This window comes from Telmatherina bonti (assembly GCF_933228915.1).
Source record: "Telmatherina bonti genome assembly, chromosome: 9".
In the NCBI taxonomy this organism is placed as follows: Eukaryota; Metazoa; Chordata; class Actinopteri; order Atheriniformes; family Telmatherinidae; genus Telmatherina; species Telmatherina bonti.
Window position 1 is genome coordinate 18,443,614 of NC_136627.1, and position 24,465 is coordinate 18,468,078.

The 24,465-nt window shown below is 36.6% G+C and overlaps 1 protein-coding gene across 1 annotated transcript in view; it reads left to right on the forward strand.

The window, feature by feature from the left end:
* Positions 1 to 485: 485 nt before the first annotated feature.
* Positions 486 to 24,465, forward strand: part of rasa2 (RAS p21 protein activator 2) — a 29,247-nt gene continuing 5,267 nt past the window's right edge. The window contains exons 1-17 of the mRNA XM_079246994.1: positions 486 to 615; positions 3,475 to 3,598; positions 8,436 to 8,539; positions 8,631 to 8,725; positions 11,688 to 11,764; positions 16,183 to 16,266; positions 18,573 to 18,645; positions 18,757 to 18,833; positions 19,342 to 19,443; positions 21,490 to 21,643; positions 21,818 to 21,966; positions 22,400 to 22,514; positions 23,031 to 23,105; positions 23,249 to 23,372; positions 23,821 to 23,927; positions 24,038 to 24,121; positions 24,284 to 24,361. Coding sequence (XP_079103120.1) covers positions 558 to 615; positions 3,475 to 3,598; positions 8,436 to 8,539; positions 8,631 to 8,725; positions 11,688 to 11,764; positions 16,183 to 16,266; positions 18,573 to 18,645; positions 18,757 to 18,833; positions 19,342 to 19,443; positions 21,490 to 21,643; positions 21,818 to 21,966; positions 22,400 to 22,514; positions 23,031 to 23,105; positions 23,249 to 23,372; positions 23,821 to 23,927; positions 24,038 to 24,121; positions 24,284 to 24,361 — 1,680 coding nt within the window. The 5' untranslated portion in view covers positions 486 to 557. The remainder of the gene's footprint in view (positions 616 to 3,474; positions 3,599 to 8,435; positions 8,540 to 8,630; positions 8,726 to 11,687; positions 11,765 to 16,182; positions 16,267 to 18,572; positions 18,646 to 18,756; positions 18,834 to 19,341; positions 19,444 to 21,489; positions 21,644 to 21,817; positions 21,967 to 22,399; positions 22,515 to 23,030; positions 23,106 to 23,248; positions 23,373 to 23,820; positions 23,928 to 24,037; positions 24,122 to 24,283; positions 24,362 to 24,465) is intronic.

Below are 24,465 nucleotides of genomic sequence, written 5' to 3' on the forward strand. Positions count from 1 at the left end.
TTTTTTTAACTGGCCCAATTTGATCAGTTTATGTCCTCCTTTTGTCGTTTTGCACGTCTTTGCTAATTTTTTTGTCCTTGTTTTATGTGTAATTTTGTCCCTATATTTGCAAGATAACATCCGGGAGAGAAAAGTAACTTTTTGGGCTACACTACCTGTGACCATTGTAAACTGCATGAGCAGTAAACTCATTCACAACTGGTGACAAATTTACTCTCGCAGAAGCACGACTTCCATAAGACAGTGTTCACTTTAAGCACTCGTAACTAAGATTAGCTAGCTAAGCTAGCTCAACAAATCAAAGTCAGTGATCTCCGAAAGCGTTATTGCATAATGAGCGACACCACATAGCCACCAAATCCCTTTGAAAACTCCTTCCACCTACACATTGCAGTACTAGCCGGAGCGACTCCCGAGGAAGCTTGGCACCCGTTTGTACGAGACCTGACGTGACGCGGTGGTGGGGCTGGCTTTCCTCCACTCAGCCTGCATTCATAAACGGATATGATAAACCAGCGCTGAATGCATCGGAGCAGCAACAACAGTCAGCTCTGACCATGGCGGAAGAGGACAACGCTAGGATTCGGATTTTACAGAGTCTGAGGGGTAAAATATGTAAGTCTGACTGGGGAGTCGATGTGTCTCACACGGGAAGAAGGGTCGCTAGAATAGCCAAGCTGCGAGACGGGAAGCCGGAGGGGCGCGGCGTGCTATCAACAGCCGCCAGTGTGAAGGCAGAGACAGGCAGTACATCTGCTCTCTCTGCTGGCTGCTGGTCCCTAACGTCAACTTAACCTAGCATGCTAGCAGAAGCTACTAGCTTGTTGTAAATTATTACATTAATCTGACATCTTAACAACTATTTGTAAATATCTTCGAGGACACACGGTGCTTCATGATTCACAATAAAATTTATAGGCTCTTAAAAAAATAAAATAGAGTAGAGCAGCTCCATATGCTGAGTTTACGTAGGTGACAGTAACGCTAGCTACTATCAGCCCCATTGAGCCAGCCGTCTTCAAGCTAACCCATTCAGGATTTTTAAGGTTGCTCAACGCAGGTGTGCCACCAAGTTCTGTATCCCATTAAATGTAGAGTCCGGAAAACTTGGGATTTCATTTAGCCTATATTACCATAGCCGAATTAAAAAAAATTGTTTGTCCCATGCTGCATTGTGATAAGTGTTTTTAAAAATGTTGCTTCATAGTGTTGGGATAGTTTTTCATATGTTTTTCATCTTGCTTCAGTGTTTCTAAGTTTTTAATAATGAATTATATTTCGGATTAATTTAGGATCAATACTGCTATTATCATATCTGATTAAGTTCGTGATTGGCAATATAATTTTTTTTTTTAATTTAAATTTTTTTTTTATTTTTATTTTATTTTTTTTTACCAGTAAGCAAAATCTGATTAGGTGCTACCTTTACAGACAGTTACTAAACATCATCTGGAGTCATTTATTAAGTTGGTTGAACCCAGTCTCTACATACGCATTCAGCAGGTCTCTGCTCTTTATGGCAGAATTTATCTCCAAACATTAAAATGATAATGTCCCCTCATGTGCAACAACTTTAAAGAGTAAAGCTTCTCTGGAAAAGAGTTACTTGTTTTAGGTGCTGATATAAATAAGCAGTTGAGGTGGTGTCATGAAATTATGAAAGTAATCATGTTATTCATTGTTGTTCAAATATTACCTATACACTTGAAAGTGAAATACTTAAGCAGCTCCTTGGGCTGGGTTGGTTCAAGACCATGTCACTGTGCGCCTATTTACATCTGGAATTTTGTTTTTGGGTGCTCTCTTGTAAAGTTTGAGTCACTGCAAACATTTTCTGATTCAAGTTATACAAGCTAAACTGGTTTTGGTAACGCAATGAATATGTTGCTGCAGATTTGATCACACTCATCAATTAGCTACATCCATTGCTGCACCAGCCTCTGTGTTGATGTTTCAGGGGATTTATTATAGTGTCAATAGGTAAAAAAAAATCTAGATCTATATAAAGCAGGCTACAACTTCTAAAATCTTATGAAGAAAAAAGTTTCTTATGTTCTATTTGTTACGTATGACATCTGATAGGACATTATAATCGATGGAAGCTTAATTGCTTGTTTCCAAAGTTGGTATAGACTGTAATGAGAAAAGGCTCAACAGCATCTATTTACTGTAAAGTGAATATAGGTTAAGTATTATGTAAACCTTTATGCATAGGGACACAATAGGAAGGCAAATGTCAGTTTCACTACTATGAATTAATGAGAAAACGGTAAGCAGAACAAAATTGAGGAACTATCATGGCATGTAACTCACTTTGCAGTCTTGTGAAACTCCATTCTTCCTCGTTCACATTTGGCCCTTTTCCTTTACATGCATCATTGGAAGTGGCACTTTGTGGCATGTATATTTCTAAAAAAAAAATTTTTGAAAACATGTTTACCGGTACTTTGTTTTCGGTTAATAGATGACAAGGCAGTCCCCAGTTATGTTCGTATTGTTCAGGGCTTTTTCTCTGGGTTTTTTCTTTTTGACCCTGCGGTCAGGGATTTCACTGCTTGACTTGTGTCTGTTTTAGGGATTCTATGGAAGAGAAGAGATGACAGCAGAGTTTGTTGAGCAAAGTATATATGACGTATTTGTGGTTACTTGTATTATTTACTCTGTGCTCTTCACTCACCCGGTCATCCTGGTACAAGCTTAATGACAACTAGTGTCTGTTTTTACTGGCTGTTCCTAAGATTAGCCATACTGCATTATTAATAGCCTGTTAAAAAGCTGATCTCACTGGTGGCTTTTCTTAATGAGGTCCTCACCCTGGGTTTAGAGTACTGATCCAAAGCTGGAGAGAGAGCTAATTTAGACTATCACTGCCACCTTAATCCAGCATTATAAATGTGACTCGGTGTGAAGTTACAGATAGTGTTGTGTTTGAGTGACAGCTTATCTTGAACTGATTTTGCTCTGTTTCTTTCATGTGTTTGCTGCACAAAACCTATGACTTGTTAGTGGCTCTGTCTGCGATATAATGGAAGTGGTGCATGTTACAAAGGTGTTTGTCATTTGTGAATCAGCGCTGTTCTGTTGCCATTGGTTATGCTGAGGAAGTCAATGTTTCGTGTTTTTAACCACATATGAGCCTGAAGTCTACTTGAGCTACATCCGCTCTTCAGCTTGCCCTGACGATTGGCAGGAGGCTGTGTCCCAAAATGAACAGGGGATGTCAAACCATTAAAACATAGTTCAAGTGTTCTGAGTAACGCAGTTATGAATCAATAATATAGATTGGGTAGAGTCAGATGATTATTATTATTATTATTATTATTATTGATTATTTTATTTTATAAAATGAACAAATAAAATGTGTGTATGAAAAAGCTGACTGTGTTCAATGTTTAGAATGAGCTGATGTACATAATAACTTTAATTGGGGAAGGACAGTCAGGATAATAGTTGTATTGTCCTTTTGGTATGCAGGTGAAGCGAAGAACCTGGGTCCGGTTTCGGGTCCAAATCGACAAAGGGATCTTTGTACGTTTTGCACCATAAGTCTGGATCAAGAGGAAGTTTTCCGCACAAAGATGTCTGACAAAAGTGTCAGGTAAGCCAGATAACATGGATGGACAACATAATGTTGATCATAGCTGCAAGTTTGTTTGTTTTTTTTGTTTGTTTGTTTTCCAATATTACAACATAGAAAACACACAAACTTAGAAACAGTGAACTTGGTGATTTTCATGGATATCAGTGAGTCTACTTGACTAAATGTAACACCCCTGCTCTACATTATAAAATCTAAGATGTCATAATATAAGATATATATCATACCTGGGTCTTGACCATATTTCTCCCCTGCTATTGCTTAAAAAAGTCTACGTACACATAAGCTTTGTTTTTTTTAAATATATTTGTCAAGATACCTCGTTGTCAAGAGGAAAAAGTCTCGGCAATTACAGCTGACAGAACCAAACAGTCGCCTGCTGGATTTTACTTCTGTGATGAGTAACAGCACCTGAAAACTGTTGCAACAGGGCTTTTCCACTGTAGGCTAAGTAGCAAATTGGCCATCTCTGCCATTTTAGTAACAGTAAATGATTCGACTTAAACTTGAGGATAGGCTACCTGCTCTGTTTATAAGATAATTCTAAAATAAACTTCACTGTTAGATTAAATTAACTTATGTGTCCAGCAGAAAGCTGCAAGCCCTGTGTCAGTTTTGAAGCTTGTCCCCTTTCGACCACTGTATTCTAAGATGGCGATGCAACATAGTGGCCTTCTGTTGGGTGTGCGGCCACTTGTGCATTTATAAATAACTCATTCTAAGCTATGGAACACTTTCATTTGGATGCGATTGCGATGATATAAAATACATATTTATGAAAGCAAAACTTGATTTTTTTTTTCTAATAAAAATTACGTACACACATGGTACGTCTTAACAATTTGTTGAAATATAATAGAGCTGATTCTTCTTTTGTGATGAACTCAAAACGGAAACATGTTTTTCTTTGTGGAAATCAGAATATAGGGGACTTCTCGTGGTTTCCTACATCTTGAGCAGTATTGGGCATGCTCCACAAAAATGATGATGCAATTTGCCTTGTACACACAGAAGCGCTGTAAACAGAATTTTTTGTTGTTTAAATCTTTAAGTTCACAAGCAATTATGCAAATTTCAGGTTTTTTTCTCTAATTCCAAGAACATTTTGCATGTGGATGAGAAGCACAAATACACAAAAAAAAAATTTGCTTTGCAAAATATCAGTGTTGGCGTGGATCAGGTCTTAGTCTAGTCTGTTGGTGCTGAACACAGACTTTCCAGCTTTCCTTCTTCTAGCATGTTCAAAGAAATTTCACTGTAAATGTTTTTCTACTTTCAAGAACTAAATACTTGTTACTTTATTTTTACAATTAGATAAGAATACAAAATTCACATTTTGATTGTTAAAAATGAAAAGCCATGTACAGAGCAATGACATGTGACTGACTGACTGGCAGGGTGGAGGAAATATGAAATTTGAAATGTTTTCACTCCTCACACACCTCATTTGTTCCCAGTAATACGGGTTATGCAGAAATCTAAACATCCTTCTGTTTCTATGAAAAGAAATGTTTCAGCCTCTGTATGTAATTTGTCAATTTCTCTTCAAGTAAATTCTCTGAATTGAGGTATGACAAGTTTATGTGGTCCAAAATGGGTAGCATATGAGTCTAGTTTTAAATGTCTACAACATCTGAGGATTTATTCCTCTTCTGCAAATATTGTTTATAATTTAATATTAATTAAATTATTCTTGGTTCGTGGGCTTTTTAACCATTATTTAATCTATTAATATTTTTTATTTGATCACATATTGACTAGTAGCACCATTTTAATATTGGATTTTTGTGTTAGATGTGTAATATTAAGCAACTGAATGAGGCGTATGTTAATTGAATGGTCTATAATGTTTGTATTTTTACATTTAGCTGCTGATATTATTGTTACAATTATAAGTCTGAAGAATAGAAGTTATTAAAGAATGAAATAAAAATATTCTGCTGATTAAACTCGCAGCAACCCTAAACACTGTAGCGGTGGTTCTTGTTTTACACCTGTAATAAATAAAAGGTTAGGTTTTAAGTGCTGCTATTTGATTCATAACAAACATTAGTACAGTAGCTGGCTCAAAGTTACCTACATTAGGCACCAGTTCAGAAAGATTCAGTTATTCAGAAAGCAATGAGCTGTTTAACTAAAACTCACATGCTTACAAGACATTCAGAGAAAGGTATGGAGGATTGGGAAACTTCTCAGGTTTCCATCTAACTCATTACGCATCTGACTGTAAACAAGGGTCTGCCTTCTCAAGGTATTTCACAACTACTCTTTTTACATTTTATTGCTCCTCAGGTACCATTCATCAGATATTTACAATATCTGAGGAACACCCACACCTTCCTCTGTCATTATGTGTCATTCATAATTACCTTTCCCAGCACTTAACAGATATTAATAATCTACCAAATTTGGACCACAATTTACTTGACATTTTCCTTGACTCATGTCTGTTGTATTTGCTTCAGTCTCTAATTGTAAAAAGGCTGTATGGAAGCTCTTAGTGCAGCTAATCCTGAGGATAAATCAGGCATGTTCAAACAGCTGCGGTCAAGTGCGTCTACCTATCATTCTCGCACTGTTAAGAAAACAGGATGACAGCAGAAAGACGGTAGTTTAGTGGGTGTATGTTTAAGTGTCTGCAGGGTGGGGGTTACAAGTGCATATTTCTGTGATGTTGAGGAGGATGTGTAGGTGTACACTGGATGCGTTGGCTAAGCCCGGTGTTGAAGAGCCAGGCAAGATATTTCACCATCCAAGATGTACACATTGTAGAGGGAAGCTGCAGTGTTGGAGTAGAAGTGAGAAGTTCTCTGCTGATTCTGATAAAGCTGCTTGTCAGGCCAGTTTCCTTATCCCAGTTTTCCCAAACCCAAGTAAATGTCTTAAAAATGATGGAAAATACATATTAAATTTGTAAAGTAATATGGAGAATGTCCGAGCAGCATAGTATTTTTTATTTATTGCAACTTTCATATATATCAGACCAATGTCCACCAAGCTGTTTCTGCTCAAATGGCCCATTGTCTTAATACTGCAGTTCTGTTGTTTGGATAACCTGCCTTTGAAATTAAAAATAAAAAGGATAAATAAATTAATGACGATCAAGTTGTTTTTTTGTTTTTTGTTTTTTAAGATGTGAAAATTTTATGAAACCAAATACACTTTAGTCTGTTGGGCATGTATTGCATATCATAAGCATATATGGCTGCAGTTGTGATGTGCATGTACATTTAGGGAAGCTACAACAGTCCATAAAGTATTCTGCAAGAACTTCTTCAGATGCTCCATGTAATGCACTTTTCTATTTTTTGTTAATGCAATAAACTATAATAATCAGGATTGGTAAAGCAAATTGGTTGATGCTCACCTATTATATTTTAATTATTATTTATACATTTCAGTTGGTTAGACTGAATGGACATTATAATCAGTAAGATTGTTGCTTCCTAAAGTAATTGTGAGGCCAAGTGAGCTCCAGGTCCACAGCTTCCTATCATAGATTAGATAAAGAAGGAAACATTAGAGCTCCTTTGATCAGCTCTTATCTTTGTTTTCACTTGGACTCTGCTAGGAATCTCGCTGAACAAAGAAACTATTTGACTACTAAAGTGTGCAGACACACAAGCTAAAGTGGATTTGAAATTCTAAATTTACATATTTTTGTGAATGAAAAGATTAAATAAATTGTCTCTGTTTTAGCTCAAGGGTAAAATAACAAGCTGTCTGTGTTGAACTTCTTGTACTGTCAGTAACGGATCAGCGATTGATAAGAAAATGTTCATGTATTTATATATAATAGATGACAGCCTTGGAAATATATGTTAAGCTCCTTCTAAAAGACTCACTGAGATGTTTAATCCAGTAGATATAATACGTCCAGTGAAGTTTTCATAAAATAATTTGAATTTTTTTTTATTTTTTTATTGCTGTTGTTTTAAAATCTCAGTTTATTGCTATGAAAGTCCAAATGTAAGTTGTTTGTTTTGTTTTTTTTAAACATCCCTTACATCATTTACATTTAGTGACAGTACCTGTATATAGAGTAAGTAAGATTGCATTGTACATGGGTTTTATACAGTCAGCTTGCTTATGACAAACCAGACCTGGAAGGGGAAGTAAACGGCAGTAGTGACAGATTTTAAACCTCAACATATGAAGAACATTTCCCACAACCCCGATGAGTCATAGGGCACCCCCTGATGTCCACCTTCTGCTCAGATGCTTCATTGTCCAGAACATGAACAAACCCTGTATTTGTGATGATAATGTGATATTCTCATTGCATTTAGGCTCGTGCATAAAAGCCACTGTGATTCTGTTAACGCTAATCATTTAAAACATTTTCAAAGTATGCAAACAATTGTGTATTTAATTATTGTTTTTGTTTATTTTTTTTGTTTAATGTGTCTTTTAACCTAACAGCAGTTTTGTTTGCATGTTTTTTTTTATATTCAGTGATCACGTGATTCTCAGTAAAGAAAGGGGTTAAATCAGTAACACAAATCAGCTTAACAGACAGCAATTTATTAGTATTTGCAATTCTATTCTTCAATTTCACCTTGATGCATTATTAATTGCATTCAGTGGTTACAAGTTGCTGTATTGATCAGCTCTACTAGTATTATAATAAGTGTACACAAAGGTCTGTTTGATGCAGATGCAGAATATTAGACTTCATGATGCAAATCTTACTGTTTGCTCCTGTATTCTGAAGGACTCCAAGAAAACTATGTGCTTTTAGTTATCTATAATGAATATAAAGGCTTAAACTTGATTATAAAGGTCATACTGCTGTTAATGATGTTCATAGTAATGTTTTATCTGCCTTTGTTCACAGCCCTTTTTATGGAGAAGACTTCTACTTTGAGATCCCGCGCCCATTTCAGTGTTTATCCTTCTATGTTTATGCCAAGGGCGTTTTCCAAAGGGACCTACCTGTTGGTGAGTCACATTCAAGACATAAACACAAATTCTGACTTATCTCAGTTGATGTGTTGTAGTTAACGGTGTGTGTATACATCTGTCTTGTCAGGCAAGGTGTCCATCCGTAAAGATGATCTTTGTAAATACAGCGGGAAAGAGCACTGGTTTAGCCTTCAGCCAGTGGATCCTAACTCAGAAGTTCAGGTATTACTTTTTTTTGTGTGTGCATATGTGTGTGTGTGTGTGTGTGTGTGTGTGTGTGTGTGTGTGTGTGTGTGTGTGTGTGTGTGTGTGTGTGTGTGTGTGTGTGTGTGTGTGTGTGTGTGTGTGTGTGTGTCTGTGTGTGTGTGTGTGTGTGTGTGTGTGTGTGTGTGTGAGTGTAAGGATTAGTGTTTTTAAAAATATTAAATGTCTTTTCAAAGTTTACTTTGTATTTATTTATGGTTTTCTAAATCTTCTCCTAAAATTTATAACCTTAAACATTAAAAGACCTTTTCTGTTTTCTTTTTTTTTGTTTGTTTTTTCTTTTCTTTTTTTTTTTTTTTTTTTTTTAAAACGGTGCAGCTTGTTAAGAGTGTTGTCAAGAAGCCTTTTAACAAAAAACAAGGTCTCAAATGACTATTTAACTTGTCAAACTTTTGTCTGCTTACTGACCTTTTAGTAGGTATATGACCTAACAAAATGTTTTAAAGCAAAACCACCCACAGGCACAGTGGATGGGGATAACCCACTGTTACTGGTTGTTGTCACTCTCTTTACTGATGGGCCAAAAGCAGTCAACAAGCTGAATAACTGGGGTGCACAGAAGAGCAATATTTTCTCTTCCATTGCCAGTGTGTCACAGAATCTCAACACTCTTGTAAAGCTAATATGAACTGCAACAAGCACTAACAATATCACAAAGCAAAGTCAGAGGACTGATGAACTTGGTGTAAAACCTCTATCAGTGTAGTGACAAATTACAAACATTGTGTCTCGGTCTAAGACAGTTGTTTTTTCCTGTCTGACAGAAACTTAAGTCAGTTCTTGCATGAGGGTTTTCCTTCTTCGTCTCCTCTGTGTGAGCCTGTTATCTGAAGCTGTCAGCTGATACAGACACTGCAGCTGGATGTGCGTTATTAAGTCGAGCTGTCAGTTGAGCAATTAAGTGTCAGTCACGCTGGCAGATACGCAAAGAAATATATCCTCTACAAAAGAAGTGAACCTGGACTTCCTTCCTGAGGGGATTGTCATAATTTAGTGAAGCGTATCCAGCCTTCTTAGCTGCAGCTCTTGATAGTTTGTGGAATTATTATTAATTTATTTTTAGCTTGATTTACATATCAGTTTAACAGTTTGTCTTAACCCTCTGATGCATGAATGATTAAGTAAGTAAAGGTTTATTTATATGGCACCTTTCAAGATAAATATCACAAAACACTTTACAACAAAACATTGAAACAGCAAAAAAACATAAGAAAGAGCATTAAAACAAATAAATATTAAACAAACATTTAAAAACAATGCATCAAACAATGTCACATTTTTTTTTCCACATAAAATATTTTACTTCTACAGACGTGCACACTTTGCTTTGTCTTTAAGATTATTTGAGTTTTTTGTTAATTTGATCTATTTTATAGAAATATTTATAGAATAATACATTGTCACATTTATGTAATAGAAATATTCCATAACAATGAATTAATATAATTGTCTTTTCCTCTCTATCACTGAGGTAAAGTTGGTTATTACATCTACGTTTAAACATGAAATTTTATACTATATTTATTTATATTTTTATTCTTCAGTGAGTGACAGTGTGTTGGGTGACTCTACTAATGTCCACTGAAGTGGAAAAAAATGCAAATATACCATCCTCACTTATGAATATATACTAAACAGGTGTCCACTGTCATGGACATGATGCATCAAAGGGTTAAAGTGATCACAGTCTCACCTTTTAGGGAAGTCCTTTCTGTCTCTTCATTCTACATGCCCTGAAAGTCATTACTTTCTAGATCATTTCTGATGGTCTTTATGAAATCTTTCTGGTGGAACATTGTGAGCTGTGTTGTCTGAGTGTGACGTTTTGACTTGAAGCTGTTGAAACACTAAGAATGCTTGAGAGCAAAAAAAAAAAAAAAAAAAACTATTTTGAGAAGTCATAGATTTGGAAATCATAGGTGTAACATTGAAACTTGTGTTATTTAGGTATGCTGCTGTAAGAATATCAATATGTGCATATATGTCAATTTTACATTGCATATATGTGTGTGTGTGTGTGTGTATGTTGGGTGAAACTACAACATATCACTTCTGTGCTGCTGCACTGAAGCTAACATGTTGACTTTAGCTGCCATTAACCCACGCAGGTCTATTCTGGGTATGTTCTGCTGCACTGATTCACTCACAAGTAGACTCTTTCAATGCACAGTTACATCAGTGAGCGATGGAGGTGTTGATGCGATGCCTTCTTGGTTTGGTTTGTAGCCAAACAGCGGCTGTGTATGCACTCCATGAACTTGTTTTTTTTTTTTTTTCTTTATCACAAAAGCTGTGATGCTTTGACATGATAGTTTTTTTTATTATGTTCATTGCCTAGTAATTACAGGGTAGTAGATGCCATGTGATCATTTGCTGATAATTTCCTGACTTGTTTAGACCCATGTAAAAATAATTATCTTGGCTTAAAGGGCCATGTTGCATGAGAAAAAAGTACTTGCCGTGTCAGCTAAGTGCACAGACAAAGTGCAAGTGTGGGGGCGTTATGTTTAGCTCCCTTTCTCTCCATCTGACACTTCCGAAGGCGAGACCTTCAACCTTTACCACATCCGACCCCGTAAAAGATCTTTTTGAGTGATGACAAAATTCACAGCTGTTGTGGCTCTTGTCATACATTTTTAACTCCATTAATCAAACTGGTTGTGCAGTCAGGCAACAACTCTCTGTAACAACTTAGAAGATCAAACAGTGAGTTAGAATATGACTGTGAAACAAGTGTAACTCGCCCCAAAAGAAGCCACCAAGTTTACTTCCATGTCTTTTCTGCTGAAAGCTTCACTTTGGTCTGTCTAACCATGCAACATCAGTAGGATTAAGGTTTAAAACTTTGACTTTTAAATGAGTTTAGGCTGATATGGTATGCAAGTTGTTAAATTCAGTCTCCTTTCCTCGTGGTCAACAGGGTAAGGTGCACTTGGAGATGCGACTGAATGAAATGATAACAGAGAACGGCTCTTCAGTTCAACGGTTACTCATCCGGTAAGTTCCCACCCTGCTGCTAATTGAGTCTGATCTGGTGTAGTTGTTTTTGGGGTTTTTTTTGTTTGTTTGTTTTGTTTTTTTCCATAAAGGGATTCTTAAAGTGGAGTGCCAATTTTCTGTTTAATTGATTTTCTTTTTCTTTTTTTTTATTTATTTGAATAAAAGATGAGCAGATCTTCAGCAGGCCCAAAATCATATTTAAAATATTGTTTTAAAAATGATAAGCAAGATTAATTTTGTTTTAAATAACTAAACCTAATTGCCTACTTAACAACATGGTGTGTTGTCACATTTCAAAGCCTCATTACAGCTCCTTGAATCCTGTCCCATCTCTATACAGTATGTTTTAGGTACAGAAGGGATCTGTTTTGCTTTGGGCTTGTAATGCATCCTGTAGCATGAGAAGAAAATGTTAATTTTTTTCAGCATTTCATTAAAGGCCAAAGATTAAGTAGGAGGTCTTTACCATGGAATAAATGTGCTCCCTTTACACGGCAAGGAAAACATCTTACCATGACCATCACTGACCTACAGTGGACAAATATGTGGACCAGGAGCCTTTAGGAAAATTGTTCTCCAAACAATTTTTAAGGGACTTTTAGGAAGTTTACGAGCTGTCACTTGTAAGAAGAAGTGTCCAAATTTTTGTTTTGTTCTTATTTATTTGTTTATTGCTATTTGGGAAAATAAAATTTATTAATCAATGAATTGTTATGGGGATGAAAACACTAACCAAAACTCTGTCTTTTAAGAATCACATAATTGTTTGCTAGTTTGACTATTCACTGCATCAGATACTTTAATCAGGAAGGTTAATCACATGCATGCTGCTGTATGTACACACACATACAAGATGCACGGAAAACATGACACATGATAACAAGCTATAAAACAAAATGATTGATCAGAGAATTTTAGATGTATGGACCAGCGTAGTTAAAACTTACTATTAGAAAAATCTTTTTCTCTTTGTTGTGTGTTTTTTTTTTTTTTGTTTTTTTTTTTTAAATGCCGTTTTGGAGGAGAGGATGACTCACTGTGACTCAGTTGTGGAAATGAATACAATCAGGATTGAGCATATGTCGTTATTTCCTATTAAATGAGTCACTTTAACAAATACTAACTAAAAAATCTTGAGACTTTCTTTCCCTCTGAGCTGCAGTGACCACATCCAGAGGTTTTTCAGTTTTATGTTTTGGACTTGACTTTCTAAGATTACATGATGTCTGCAAATTTGTTAGGAAAAAATAATAAAACTACTATTTATGTTACATGAAAGTTTAAAAAATAATATTAATTTATTAATCATGGACAAGGCAAAGAACCACAGAGGACATTTATGTTTTTTTTAGCTTATGCCAAACATCAGTGGTTCTAGTGTTTGGCATATAGAGTATATATCATGAAGCTAATTCACAATTCCTGATTCCTGATTAGACTTGTAGGTAAAAGAAAAGTATAATTAGTGGGTGGGGAATGCAAACACATACACACACAAGAAGACAAAAAAAGCATCACCTATAACAAATTTTTTACTTCTAACAAAATATGAGCATAATCCCAATCATGGAAGATAATGCAATACCACCGTTGTACTGTCATACAAACTATATATAAGACTATACATACTAGACAGCTACAGTTCCTATTATTTTAAATTTCACGATTAAATAAACTTTAATCATGTGAAGAAATGCTATCTAAAATAGTTAATCTTGACAGGAGATTATTGTTTACTAATCTTGGATCTTTAACTTTCTTTATATTTTACAATTGCCACCATATTTACCACCATTACTTTTCAGCTTTATATTTTACATCAGGAAATAAGCTCAACTGCTTTTTATATAATGTAAAACATCCTGACGCAATAGATCCAGAGAGCTGGCCTTTGAATGATAAAAGTGAGCGTGCAAAGCACACATGCAAATCCACAAACATCTCATGTTGTTTACGTATGTTGTTTTGCACCCCCATTCATACTCGAAGAGCACTGTAATGAAGTGGAAGTGATGGCATCTGAGCAGGAAGTCTGCTTCTCACACTGCAACCACTGTGGTTTTCTTCTGCTGTCATTCACCATGTCACTCAGATTGTTTGCCTAAACTGTCAGCCTGCTCATAGTCAGCTTTCACCACAGAGGGGACCATCGCAAACCCTGCATACCTGCATCAGTTAAATCTGAAAACTTGGCAAAGTTGAGATCAAAAGTGGCGAGCTTATCTTGTGCACACTTCCAGTCATCCTATTCTTAAGCGGTGCAATCAGTCACCAGAGATGGTCAGAGAAGAGTGAGATGGGGTTAATGCAAAAGTGTAGAAGGCTACAGGGAATATTGTCATGACACCTCGGAAGATTCTAGACAAACATCCTGACATTCAGCTGCTTGACTTCTCCCTCTGGCCTCACTTAGCGATAGGCTGAATTTATTCTTATCCTCTCGAGGCTTCTGCTTAGCAGCCACATCCTGTTTAGGGTACCTTTAGTTGGGTGTTTGTTGTCACCTGAAACACTTGTGGAAAAAAAAGCAATGATCCCTGTGTGACACACGCTAAACATGAGGGCAAAACAGATCTCTGGAACAGGATCGCTAACACGCATAGGAGTCCAACGCTATGTTCATATTTATGTTCACCCCAGGACTTTTTTTTTTTCATCATCGCTTAATTGTGATCAAAAGGCAAGTTTATTTGTTTAATATATTTAATTTTCGACCATTCAAAGTGTTTTAAATACAACTTCAGAAGCATTATAGATGGTTCAAAGAAAGCATTGAAATGAACAAAAAGCAGCAACAAGTAGCAAAACTCACATTAAAATGATTTAGAATCAAGATCAGGTAAAAGTTACCGTGCAGCTTTCATGAATAGACGCGTGAGAAAAGAAATGCTTTTCATCTGGATTTAAAAGTGTTTACATTTAGTGAAAGCTTAATCTCCACTGACAGTTTGTTCCACTTGTTTGCAGCAAAATGGCTAAATGCTGCTTTTCAATGTGTTAATCTGGACTGTGGTCTGGACTAGTTGACCTGAGTCTTTGGCTCTAATCGCTCTGCTTGCTTTATATTCTCTGGATCTATTCTGCGTGTAAACTGTTCTGGGATATGTAAATGATCAGTGTGGTTTTAAAATCTATTCTCTGAGGGTGTGATGTGTTCAGATCTGTGTTGTGATGTTAAAGCTTTTGCAGCAGCCTTCTGGAGGAGCTGCAGATGTTCATGCTGTTTGTAGGAAGTCCTGTTAAAAGACCATTACAGTAATCCAGTCTACTGGAGAGGAGTTTGGTCTTTCTGGAAGACTAAACTTTTACTTCTGTTGATGTTTCTGAGATGGTAAAAAGCTTCTTGGTGACGGCTTGCATGCGGCTGCTGAACGTCAGATCTGAGTCTATTAACACTCCAAGGTTACAGTCTTAGTCAGTGATTCTCCAGGTGTTTACTAAGCTCAACAGACAAGTCTTTATTTGCTCCAAACACTGACACAGTAAGTCTATTAAACTGCAGTCATCTGCTGACAAAGACACAAAGTTGTGTATCATCTAAGTAACTGTGGTAATTAATGTTAAAGCTCTATATTATTTGACTTAAAGGGAGCATATACAAGTTGAGCAAAAGAGCACTAAGGACCGACCCCCTGGGGGCCCCACAAGCCATGTCCACTGTTCAGATTAATAGCTGCTGGTTGTAAGAAAATAACCCCGGCCTTCTAAATAGGACCTGAACCAGTTAAGGCCCGCTCCACAAAGTCCAACCTGGCTTTCCAGCCTGCGTACCAGGATTCTGTCATCTACAGTAACTCCAATCCCAGATTACACATTAGCATCAGGTGTTTTTGTCACATATTAATCTACTACAAAGGTATGCATAAATATTACAGCAAACACCAGCTTCTTTGCTGTCACGTTGTTACTTTTTGTGCAAGTTTATTTATTTAGAAGTCAAATAATGACTTTTAAAAACATGTTTAGTTTAGGAAACATTTATTGTTCCTAAAATTGTATAAAATTATATAAAATAGATTTAGCAGTTTTCCTGTTTTCAATGTTGTCTTTTAGTCGAGTACAGGTGGCTGCAGGTTACTGGTCATGGTATTTCCTCTGATCATCTGTTGAACCAACAGGAGCATATTTACCTTTCTTATGCTCTCATAACATAGTGATAAGTCATCTTTGGTAAGATCTAGATTAGTTTAAGCCTGTCTGAATGTAATTACTTAAAATTTTGACAGTTGTCCTCTCAGTGTTGTCTACTTCTGTAGATCTGAGGGACTGGAATGACTGATGTGTACACATTTGAAATTAAAAGCATTTTTTATCTTTGAGGGTGAATCGGCACTGTATTATGATAAAATGTGTGTGCACATATATATATATATAATATATTCATTGCTTCTCTTTTTGTTTGTGAATTTCTTCAGGATCATGGAGTGCAAGGAGCTGCCGATGATCAATGGCCAAAATTGTGACTCTTATGCCACCGTGTCACTCAATGGACCAGCCAGGTAATTCTCTGATTTCCACATGTATAGAAGAAAGGATCAAGGCTCTCTAACATCATGTAGATATGATTGAATGTTTCTTGAGAAGTATTTTATGTTTTATGTGTTTAATTTTTAAGTATAGAGATCAGTCATTTGCTACATTAATATAACAGAAAACAGATCTGGTTAAAAGTCTATATCCTGGGTTTTACACATATCAGGCAAATGTTCTTAAACCAGTCAGCCAAACATGAGTGAGAAAAATGAACAAATGGATAAATTCCACATCAGCACCAATTAAATGTTTTACAGTTCAGACAGAGCTCCTTTTTATTATTTATTACTATATTTATTGAGTTTTACCAAAGACAGAAATGTATCAAAACAGTCAAAGAAACATACAATAAGTGAGAAAGTGAAAAAAAAAGCGATGTCAAGCTAAGAGTGAGATCATTTTTAACTCCACCTTCAATTCCAATAATGTAAGCTACATTCTGCACATGTTACAACTGCGTGGCTTCATAGTAAAACAGTGTGTGTACTATACTGGCCTGCCTGCATCCACACCAGTCTCACATTGGACATATGTGGTGCATTTTGAAGCACAAAATACTTCTACAGAGACCCCAGACTGTTGACCAACTTAAATTGTTCATAAAGCAAGAGTTGCGAATAATTCCTCGTACAAAGGTTGAATAATTACAATCTTCAGTTCTAAAGCGCTTATTGAGTGTCGTTAAAAGGAAAGATGACGTAACACCCTGGTAAACATGTCCCTGCCCCAGCTTTTTGGACAGTATAGAAGGCATCAAATTAAAAATGAGCGAATATTCGCCCAAAAAAAAAAAAAAAAATTTAGTTTGAAAAAAGAAATATATTTTTTCTTTGTATTGTGTTTCATTAAATATAGGTTAAAATTCAAATAAAACATTCAGACTTTAATGGCATATGGGTTGTAAATCAAGCTGCGTAAAAGCAAAAACCACAAATGCATACTGCAGATGTAGTAAATATATTGGTCACCTTTCAGCTTTGGTTTAAGTTCACAGCATTGTGAGACTGCACTGGCTCAAGTCAGGTTTGTCCTGGTGAGGTTTGGGTAGAAATGTCAGCATGAGAAGAGTGAGAGGGGTTTAAAACTACCAGGTGAAAAATTCACTGAGTGTCAGTGATGATTTTTGGTTCTTCCTATTGGTGTGCAAGCCTTCTGGCCTACTTGGTGGGAAGCTGGGAAGTCTGCTGTGCTGCTAGATTTCAGCATCACTATTCTCAGTAACCCAGTTTTTCTTGTTCTCGTTGTTCCTCTGCAGTTTAAACAAACACTTTAAGTTCTTCTAATTGTGGCCTCCAGCATATCTGTGATGAAGGCCGAGCCGCTAGCTAGCTAGGTTCTAGTCAAAGGTTAATCTAATTATACAGGCTTGTTTATGATCATCCTGTCTTGTAAGGTGTGGTTGGGTTTTGCTTACCTTACGTACAGTCTCATTTCATCATTTTTTTCTCAGCTCTACCTTTTAAAGGTCCTGAAAAACAAACCCAACAATAAAAATAAAATAAAAGCGCCATAATTTGAACTCCAATTCTCTGTCTTGAACGTTTTCATGAACATGGTTGTTTTTCTTTCTTTTTTAGTTAAGTCAAATATTTGTGGCGTAGTTGTTGGCACTGCGGCCTCACAGCAAGGAGGTTGCTGGGGTGGACTGGCGACCTATCCAGGGTGTACCCTGCCTCTCACCCAGTGGTCACTGGGATAGTCTCCAGCTCCCCATGACCATTAATTGGACTAAGCGGTTAGGAAAATGAATAAGTGAATGACATTTCGTTGGTATAACTTGACTCAATTATGACTTATTTACTAACTCTGTTTAATCGAATGCAGATATCACAAACTCAAGCTGTTATTTGAATTGTTAGGGTGTTATCTAAAGGGGGGCTACACCTAATTTTAAATCATTTTCACTGAAAAATGCCAATCGGTCAACTGTAGCACAATATTAATTTGCTAAACATCCTATTACATCACAGCCTATGATGTCTTTGTGAATATATGTTTACCTTTTTGGACACATTTTAGTATTTCGGCCCACTTTAAATGCACCCTTTTAAACAGAATTTAAGAGCTGGGTGGCTAATCAACTTCAGAATATCTCAGTATTTGGATTTTTATTACAGTTAATGAAACCACATCAGAGTTTCGCAGTTGGAGGAATTACATGTAATAATTTACTGACACAGGTTGTCACTTAAATCAACATCTCCCCTCGACATTCACCTGGTATCAGCAAAACAGGTGGTTGAAATGTATCCTTTCTATATTTTGTCCCCAGGTCAGACCAGAAGAAAACAAAGGTAAAGAAGAAAACCAGCAACCCATATTTTGATGAAACCTTCTCCTTTGAGGTAAACCCCACCACATCAGAGATTTGAAGTTCTAAATTACTCTAAAAGCATTAAAGAGATACAGTTTGTTTCAGGAAGCTTGTTGGTATACCTCGATGTAATCTTCCTCAGATCACACGGGCCAGCAGCTACTCTAAAAAGTCTCATTTCCAAGTGGAAGAGGAGGACATTGAAAAACTTGAGATCAAGTAAGTTTCATTTTATCAGTACTGTACAGTCTGTCTCGTTTTGTCTGTATAGCTGCTACAGAAGAAAAGATATTTCTCAACAAAAGGACAAAAAAAGTTGAATTGGGATCTGGTGTGTTCTGTCTGCTGATGGAGAGCTTTGGTTTCTGGTTAAGGATAAATGGGGCTCCCATCACACTGGACTCGTAGCTCACTGGGTAAGGCTAGTCAGATTTAAAGGTAAACACTCATGCATGGTTTTGAAGTTTGGATTTGAGGTGGTGTCATTGCACGGGTTTGTATTAGTTTTTATACACTAAGCAGGTAAGCGCCACAAAAAACTACTTTTTTTTTTTTTTTTTTTCCCTTTAAATCTCTTTTTCTGCATTACAGCTGAGTGGTTTCTGTTTTGCACTAAACACAGAACAGCTACAGTGTTGTCTGACATGATGAAGCTTTTATTTGGTTGCTTTGTTGGATAAAACTCATCACGTCAGTTTGCATCACCTCTTTTTTTTTTTTTTTTCAGAGTGGAGCTGTGGAACAATGAGAATCTGGCTCAGGATGTGTTTCTGGGGGAAACTCGAGTCGCTGTTAAGATCTTACGAAATGACCACATCCACAAAGCCTGGTAAGGACTACAGCGAAGAAAATATCTTATATCCTCTTACTTTTCTTTGTATTACTTTATTTACATTTTCTGCCAGGAAACTGAAAATTCAGCTGCCTTTCTTTCTGTCCAGCATGAGTGGAAACGTATAAATGCATATGGGGTTTTTAAGATGTGGAAACACAGCAGATCTTGGAGGGAAAATTCCCGTCTGTTTATTGATCTAGACCAAATAAGTTAGATGGTTGTTGTTGAATAAAAACCAAGCTATCTCCTTGCTTGTGTGAAGCCGGATCACGTCTTTCTGCTTGTGACGCTGAGCTATCGGTACTTCGCTGAACTTCCATCTTGTGTATCTAATATGACAACATGTGCGGCCAAGTTTTCTAAGTGGCTGCAAGGTGACTTGAGAAACCCCCCCCAGTTTTCTGTGTTCAGCAGTTTTTCCTCTGTGTGGCTGTGTCCTAGCTTTGTATCAGAGTGTGCGATATGAGATTATGCCAGATAGCAATCTGTTAGTACATGAGGGCTGCGAGTGTAATGCGTGGGCAGCTCTTTGCATGGTGGCAGGACCTCATGTCCTGTGTTTGTGCTGGAAGTGGTCCACATTGCATTGAGAAAATGCTGTTTGACTTTATAAACTCATTACAGGTGATTTGCTGAACGTCCCAGTAAATGTGTACGATAATCACTCATCAAGCAGCTTATGGACAAACATAGAATAAGTACTTTAGGCTTTTGAAGCTTTGTAGTTTAACTCTGCATGTTTTCATTTTGTGTTTTGCACCACCTGTTGACTGGAAGGGAGATCTGCACGCTGCACAGACAGCCGGTTAAAACCATAAAAACCCCAGGATAATAACACATGAGCAGTGTAAAACAGACTGCTAGAATCAGGAGAAGCTGATGAAATGATCTGATACAGATAAGAGCATTGTTTAAAAACATTTATATTGGTTCATAGAAAAGACGTGAATGTCCCATTATATTTGAATGAAAAAGGCAAAAGCTGCACGGCGTTGGAAGATAATTGGTAGGAAAAGGATTTCATGCGCATAACAGACAGGAAGGTGTTGAATTTGTTGAGCAACACTTACAGGCTGCTTTGCGAGGAGCCTGAGCTGCTGTCCTCTTGGCTCTGTTTGCTGCTGCAGTAAACTAGATTCTGGCTGTGTTGACGTTTACATAATAAACTATTCTTGCATTTAGAGTACATGATCTTTTATGTACTGATGGTTTATTTTGTTGTGTGTTTGTTGGCTGTTCCCGCAGATTAAATTAAGCCATCATTTCTAATTCTCATATAGTTTAACTGTAGATTTTATATTTTCCCCTCTTGATCAGATGCTCGTACATTTCTTGGTAAAATTTTTATTTCATATTTTGTAAAAGCAGCTCATTTTGACAGATATTTTTCCTCACATTAGCTTAGAGGAGAAAAAAAAAAGGGCTACAGAATAAACGCTGACCTGGTTACCGCCAGAAGAAGACGTGTCAATCACGTTTATTTATAAAGCCCATTTAAAAACATCTCATGTTGACCAAAGTGCTGAACAGTTATAGTTAAAAGCAAAACAACAACAGCATAAAACAAACAAAAAACCTATGTAAGCGATCATGTTTCACCATTTTCCTGCCTGAACTACTTTAGATTTGTTCAAATGTCACTTCATGCGCTTCCATTTTAATTTTTGGGGCTTTGTAAAATAATACATCAATAAATAATGTTTTTGCAAGTTAAAATTGTACAGTTTGTTTATTTTTATCCTTGTTCCTCAGCAGCAGCTTTCATGTCAGCAGGACTGACCATCTCCACTGTGTCCGTTTTTATTTACTTTATCTAAATAATATCCATTTAATTCATTGTGAATTTTACATTTTTTACTTTTGGCTTGGGTATAATTGTTATTTTTAGTTGTTCGTTGAGTTGTTCAGGCCCAGTGTTACCACAAAACCTTGAATTAAATGATCTACTTGTCAGTGTAAGGAGTTTGACTTCAGCACTGAAATATTTCTCACACTTCACAAAACACTAATCTGAGTTCCTGTTTTTTTGCGTCCTAACAGGTATCTCCTCCAGCCCAAAGGGAATGGCAGCAAGTCCAAGTCTGATGATTTAGGGTCGTTGCGTTTGAAGCTAACCTACATTGAAGACACGGTGCTGCCATCTGCCTGCTACACACAACTCCGCAACCTGCTGCTGAAATCTCCAGATGTGAAGGTAACATAAGCAGTGACTTACAGGAAGTCCTAAAAACGAAGGAAAACCTGTGAAAGAAATAAAACAAGATTTATTTAAAAGGTTCCTTCTTTTACCCTGCATTAATGCAATCAATGCTTTTCCTCTTTTTGTCTTTTGACCCTGTGCTAATTGACTTTTTTCCTCCTTCCTCAGCCCATCTCTGCATCAGCAGCGCACATCTTAGGGGACATCTGCAGAGAGCGATATGAGGCCGTGCTGCCCATGGTTCGACTGCTGCTCTACCACAATCGCTTCGTGCCTTTTGTCTCTGCTGTGGCTGTACTAGAGCTGGAAAACACTCAGTGAGTAACTCCCATGCTTTTATGAGCTGAGTGAAAACGGATATATTAGGGGACATGTTGTTTAACACTATACGCGCACAAATAAATGAAAGAGTTGAAGTTTACTTCCTTTTCTATCATTTTCTAGCAGTGATAATATGACTGTAATATGACGGGAACAGAAAGCAGCTTTGCTTTCCATCTGATGTCTAAATGAATGACATTTCTTTCTTTTTCACTTTGAACTTGATAAATAAAAAATATAAAATAAGAAAACGCTATAAAAGTCTTTTTTTTTTTTTTTTTTTTTTTGCCTTTTGAAAGCTGGATATGAAAGTTAAAGATGGTCAGAAACAATTCAAAGCCATCACAGAATACAAAACAGTGAAAGGTTTGTTTTGTTTTCTCAGGAATGTGGTCAAAACTTGTAAATTGCTTGTGTGTGTCTTTACAGGGAGGCTAACACTATATTTCGTGGCAACTCACTAGCAACACGCTGCATTGATGACATGATGAAGATTGTGGGAAAGAGTTACTTAGCTGTTACCCTGAAGCCTGTAATAGATGAGGTATGAGTAAGAGGAAACACACACGCATATGAAACACTATTAATGCTGGAATAAGCATGAATCAGTGAGGTCAGTGTAGAAAAATCCCCTTGAACATCTGCCTTTTTGCTTCAAACGAGCAGATGTGCAGATGTAATTGGTTGGCCTGGAGTTTTTGCAGCATAACCTATTAGGCTTTTTAAAACCTCTTTGAATAATTTTCCATGAAAGACTGACATAAACCAGAATTAAGAGGGAGTTTGATGACTAAATGTTGTTATACCACCAATATTTCATTTTTATACTCTTGCCAGGTTTGTGTGTGGTTATACCTGCGATCTGAAGCTTAACTATACTTCTGAGGCACGTCTGCAGAATAAATTAATACTCCTCTAATGCAGTGTAAATGTGAATGCATTTGCTGTTTAGCATAACACAAAATCTTTGTTCTTTTTCTTCTGAATTCATTAAGTTTGGCTTATTTTTTTTTACTTAATATTTCACTGTTTTTGTCTTTCTTTATTTACTTTTTCATAGATTTGTGAATCCAATAAAACATGTGAGATCGACCCTGTTAAACTAAAGGAAGGAGACAATGTGGAGGTAAACAAGGTAAACCCGTTTTTCTTCTTCTTCTTCTTCTTCTTCTTCTTCGTTGGTCAGGCCTACAAGCAGAAGAAAAGTAACTTAACTCCTTTTAAGAACTTTACTGTCACATGTTTAGGGGGCAATCAAGGTTTTTGTTTTGGTTTCAGGAAAATCTTCAGGTTTATGTACAGAAAGTCTTCTCCTCCATCACCCAGTCCAGTTCTACCTGTCCCGCACTCATGTGTGATGTCTTCAGGTCTCTGAGACACTTGGCTTGCAAACGTTTCCCAGGTAAAAGATGGCTGGCATATAATCTGTCATCATTTTACAGAAGGAATTATGTGAAAATATATATTTCACATGGTCGTGTCGGGTCACCAGTCAGTTGTAATACATCATGAGTCATGTAGAGTCAGATGCCAGGACAGCATCTTGTCACACGACAGGAAATTGTTTTCACCACTAATTTTATTTCCTTTTTTTTTTAACTTTTTCTGTTGTTAAAACATTTAGCTTATTTATGGACCTAAAAGACTTTAAATAAGCTAAATCAAGTTTTCATCTTCATCTCAGCTAAACGGGAAAAATCTTCACTAACAGTGTGGTCCAGTTCCTAAAAAACAGTTGTGCTATTTTGTAAATGTACCAAAAGGTGGAGCCAAATCTTTGAAGTTATTGTAGCCATCAAAGTTTCTCTACCACACTTATTTGAACAGCATGTTCTCTCCTCTGTCTGCAGGTGATCCTCATGTTCAGTACTCGGCTGTTAGCAGTTTTGTGTTCCTGCGTTTTTTTGCTGTGGCTGTTTTGTCTCCACACTCTTTCCAGCTTCGTACTCATCACCCTGTAAGTGTTTGACTCTGGTCCTGCATTTCTCTCTTTAACATATGTACCAGATTTTGCTCTCATCATGATGTTGTCATTGTATCTTTTTTTTTTTTTGTTCTTATTTGCAGGATCCTGAGATTTCACGCACACTCACACTCATTTCAAAAACTATCCAGACTTTGGGCAGCTGGGGCAGTTTATCAAAGAAACTGGTAAGAGCAAAAAGGAAAGGAAGATGACAGTAAAGGTTGTCAGGTGGACCGTTAATTTAACGTTAATGGTGACTGAGTCATCCATCAGTTTAACAAATACTGTTTTGTTCTTTTCTATGTTTGATTTACAATTTGATTTTATTCATTAATGTTTCTATTTAGTCTAGTTTCAAAGAAACCTACATGTATGACTTCTTCAAATCATTCCAAGAGGACAAATGCATTGAAAAAGTGAAAAAGGTATTTTTTTATAATTATATTCTAGATTATAATAATTATTTCAAATTATTTTGAAGTAAATTTCAGTATTTGGGTTTTTATGGTTATCATTGGTGTCATTGTCT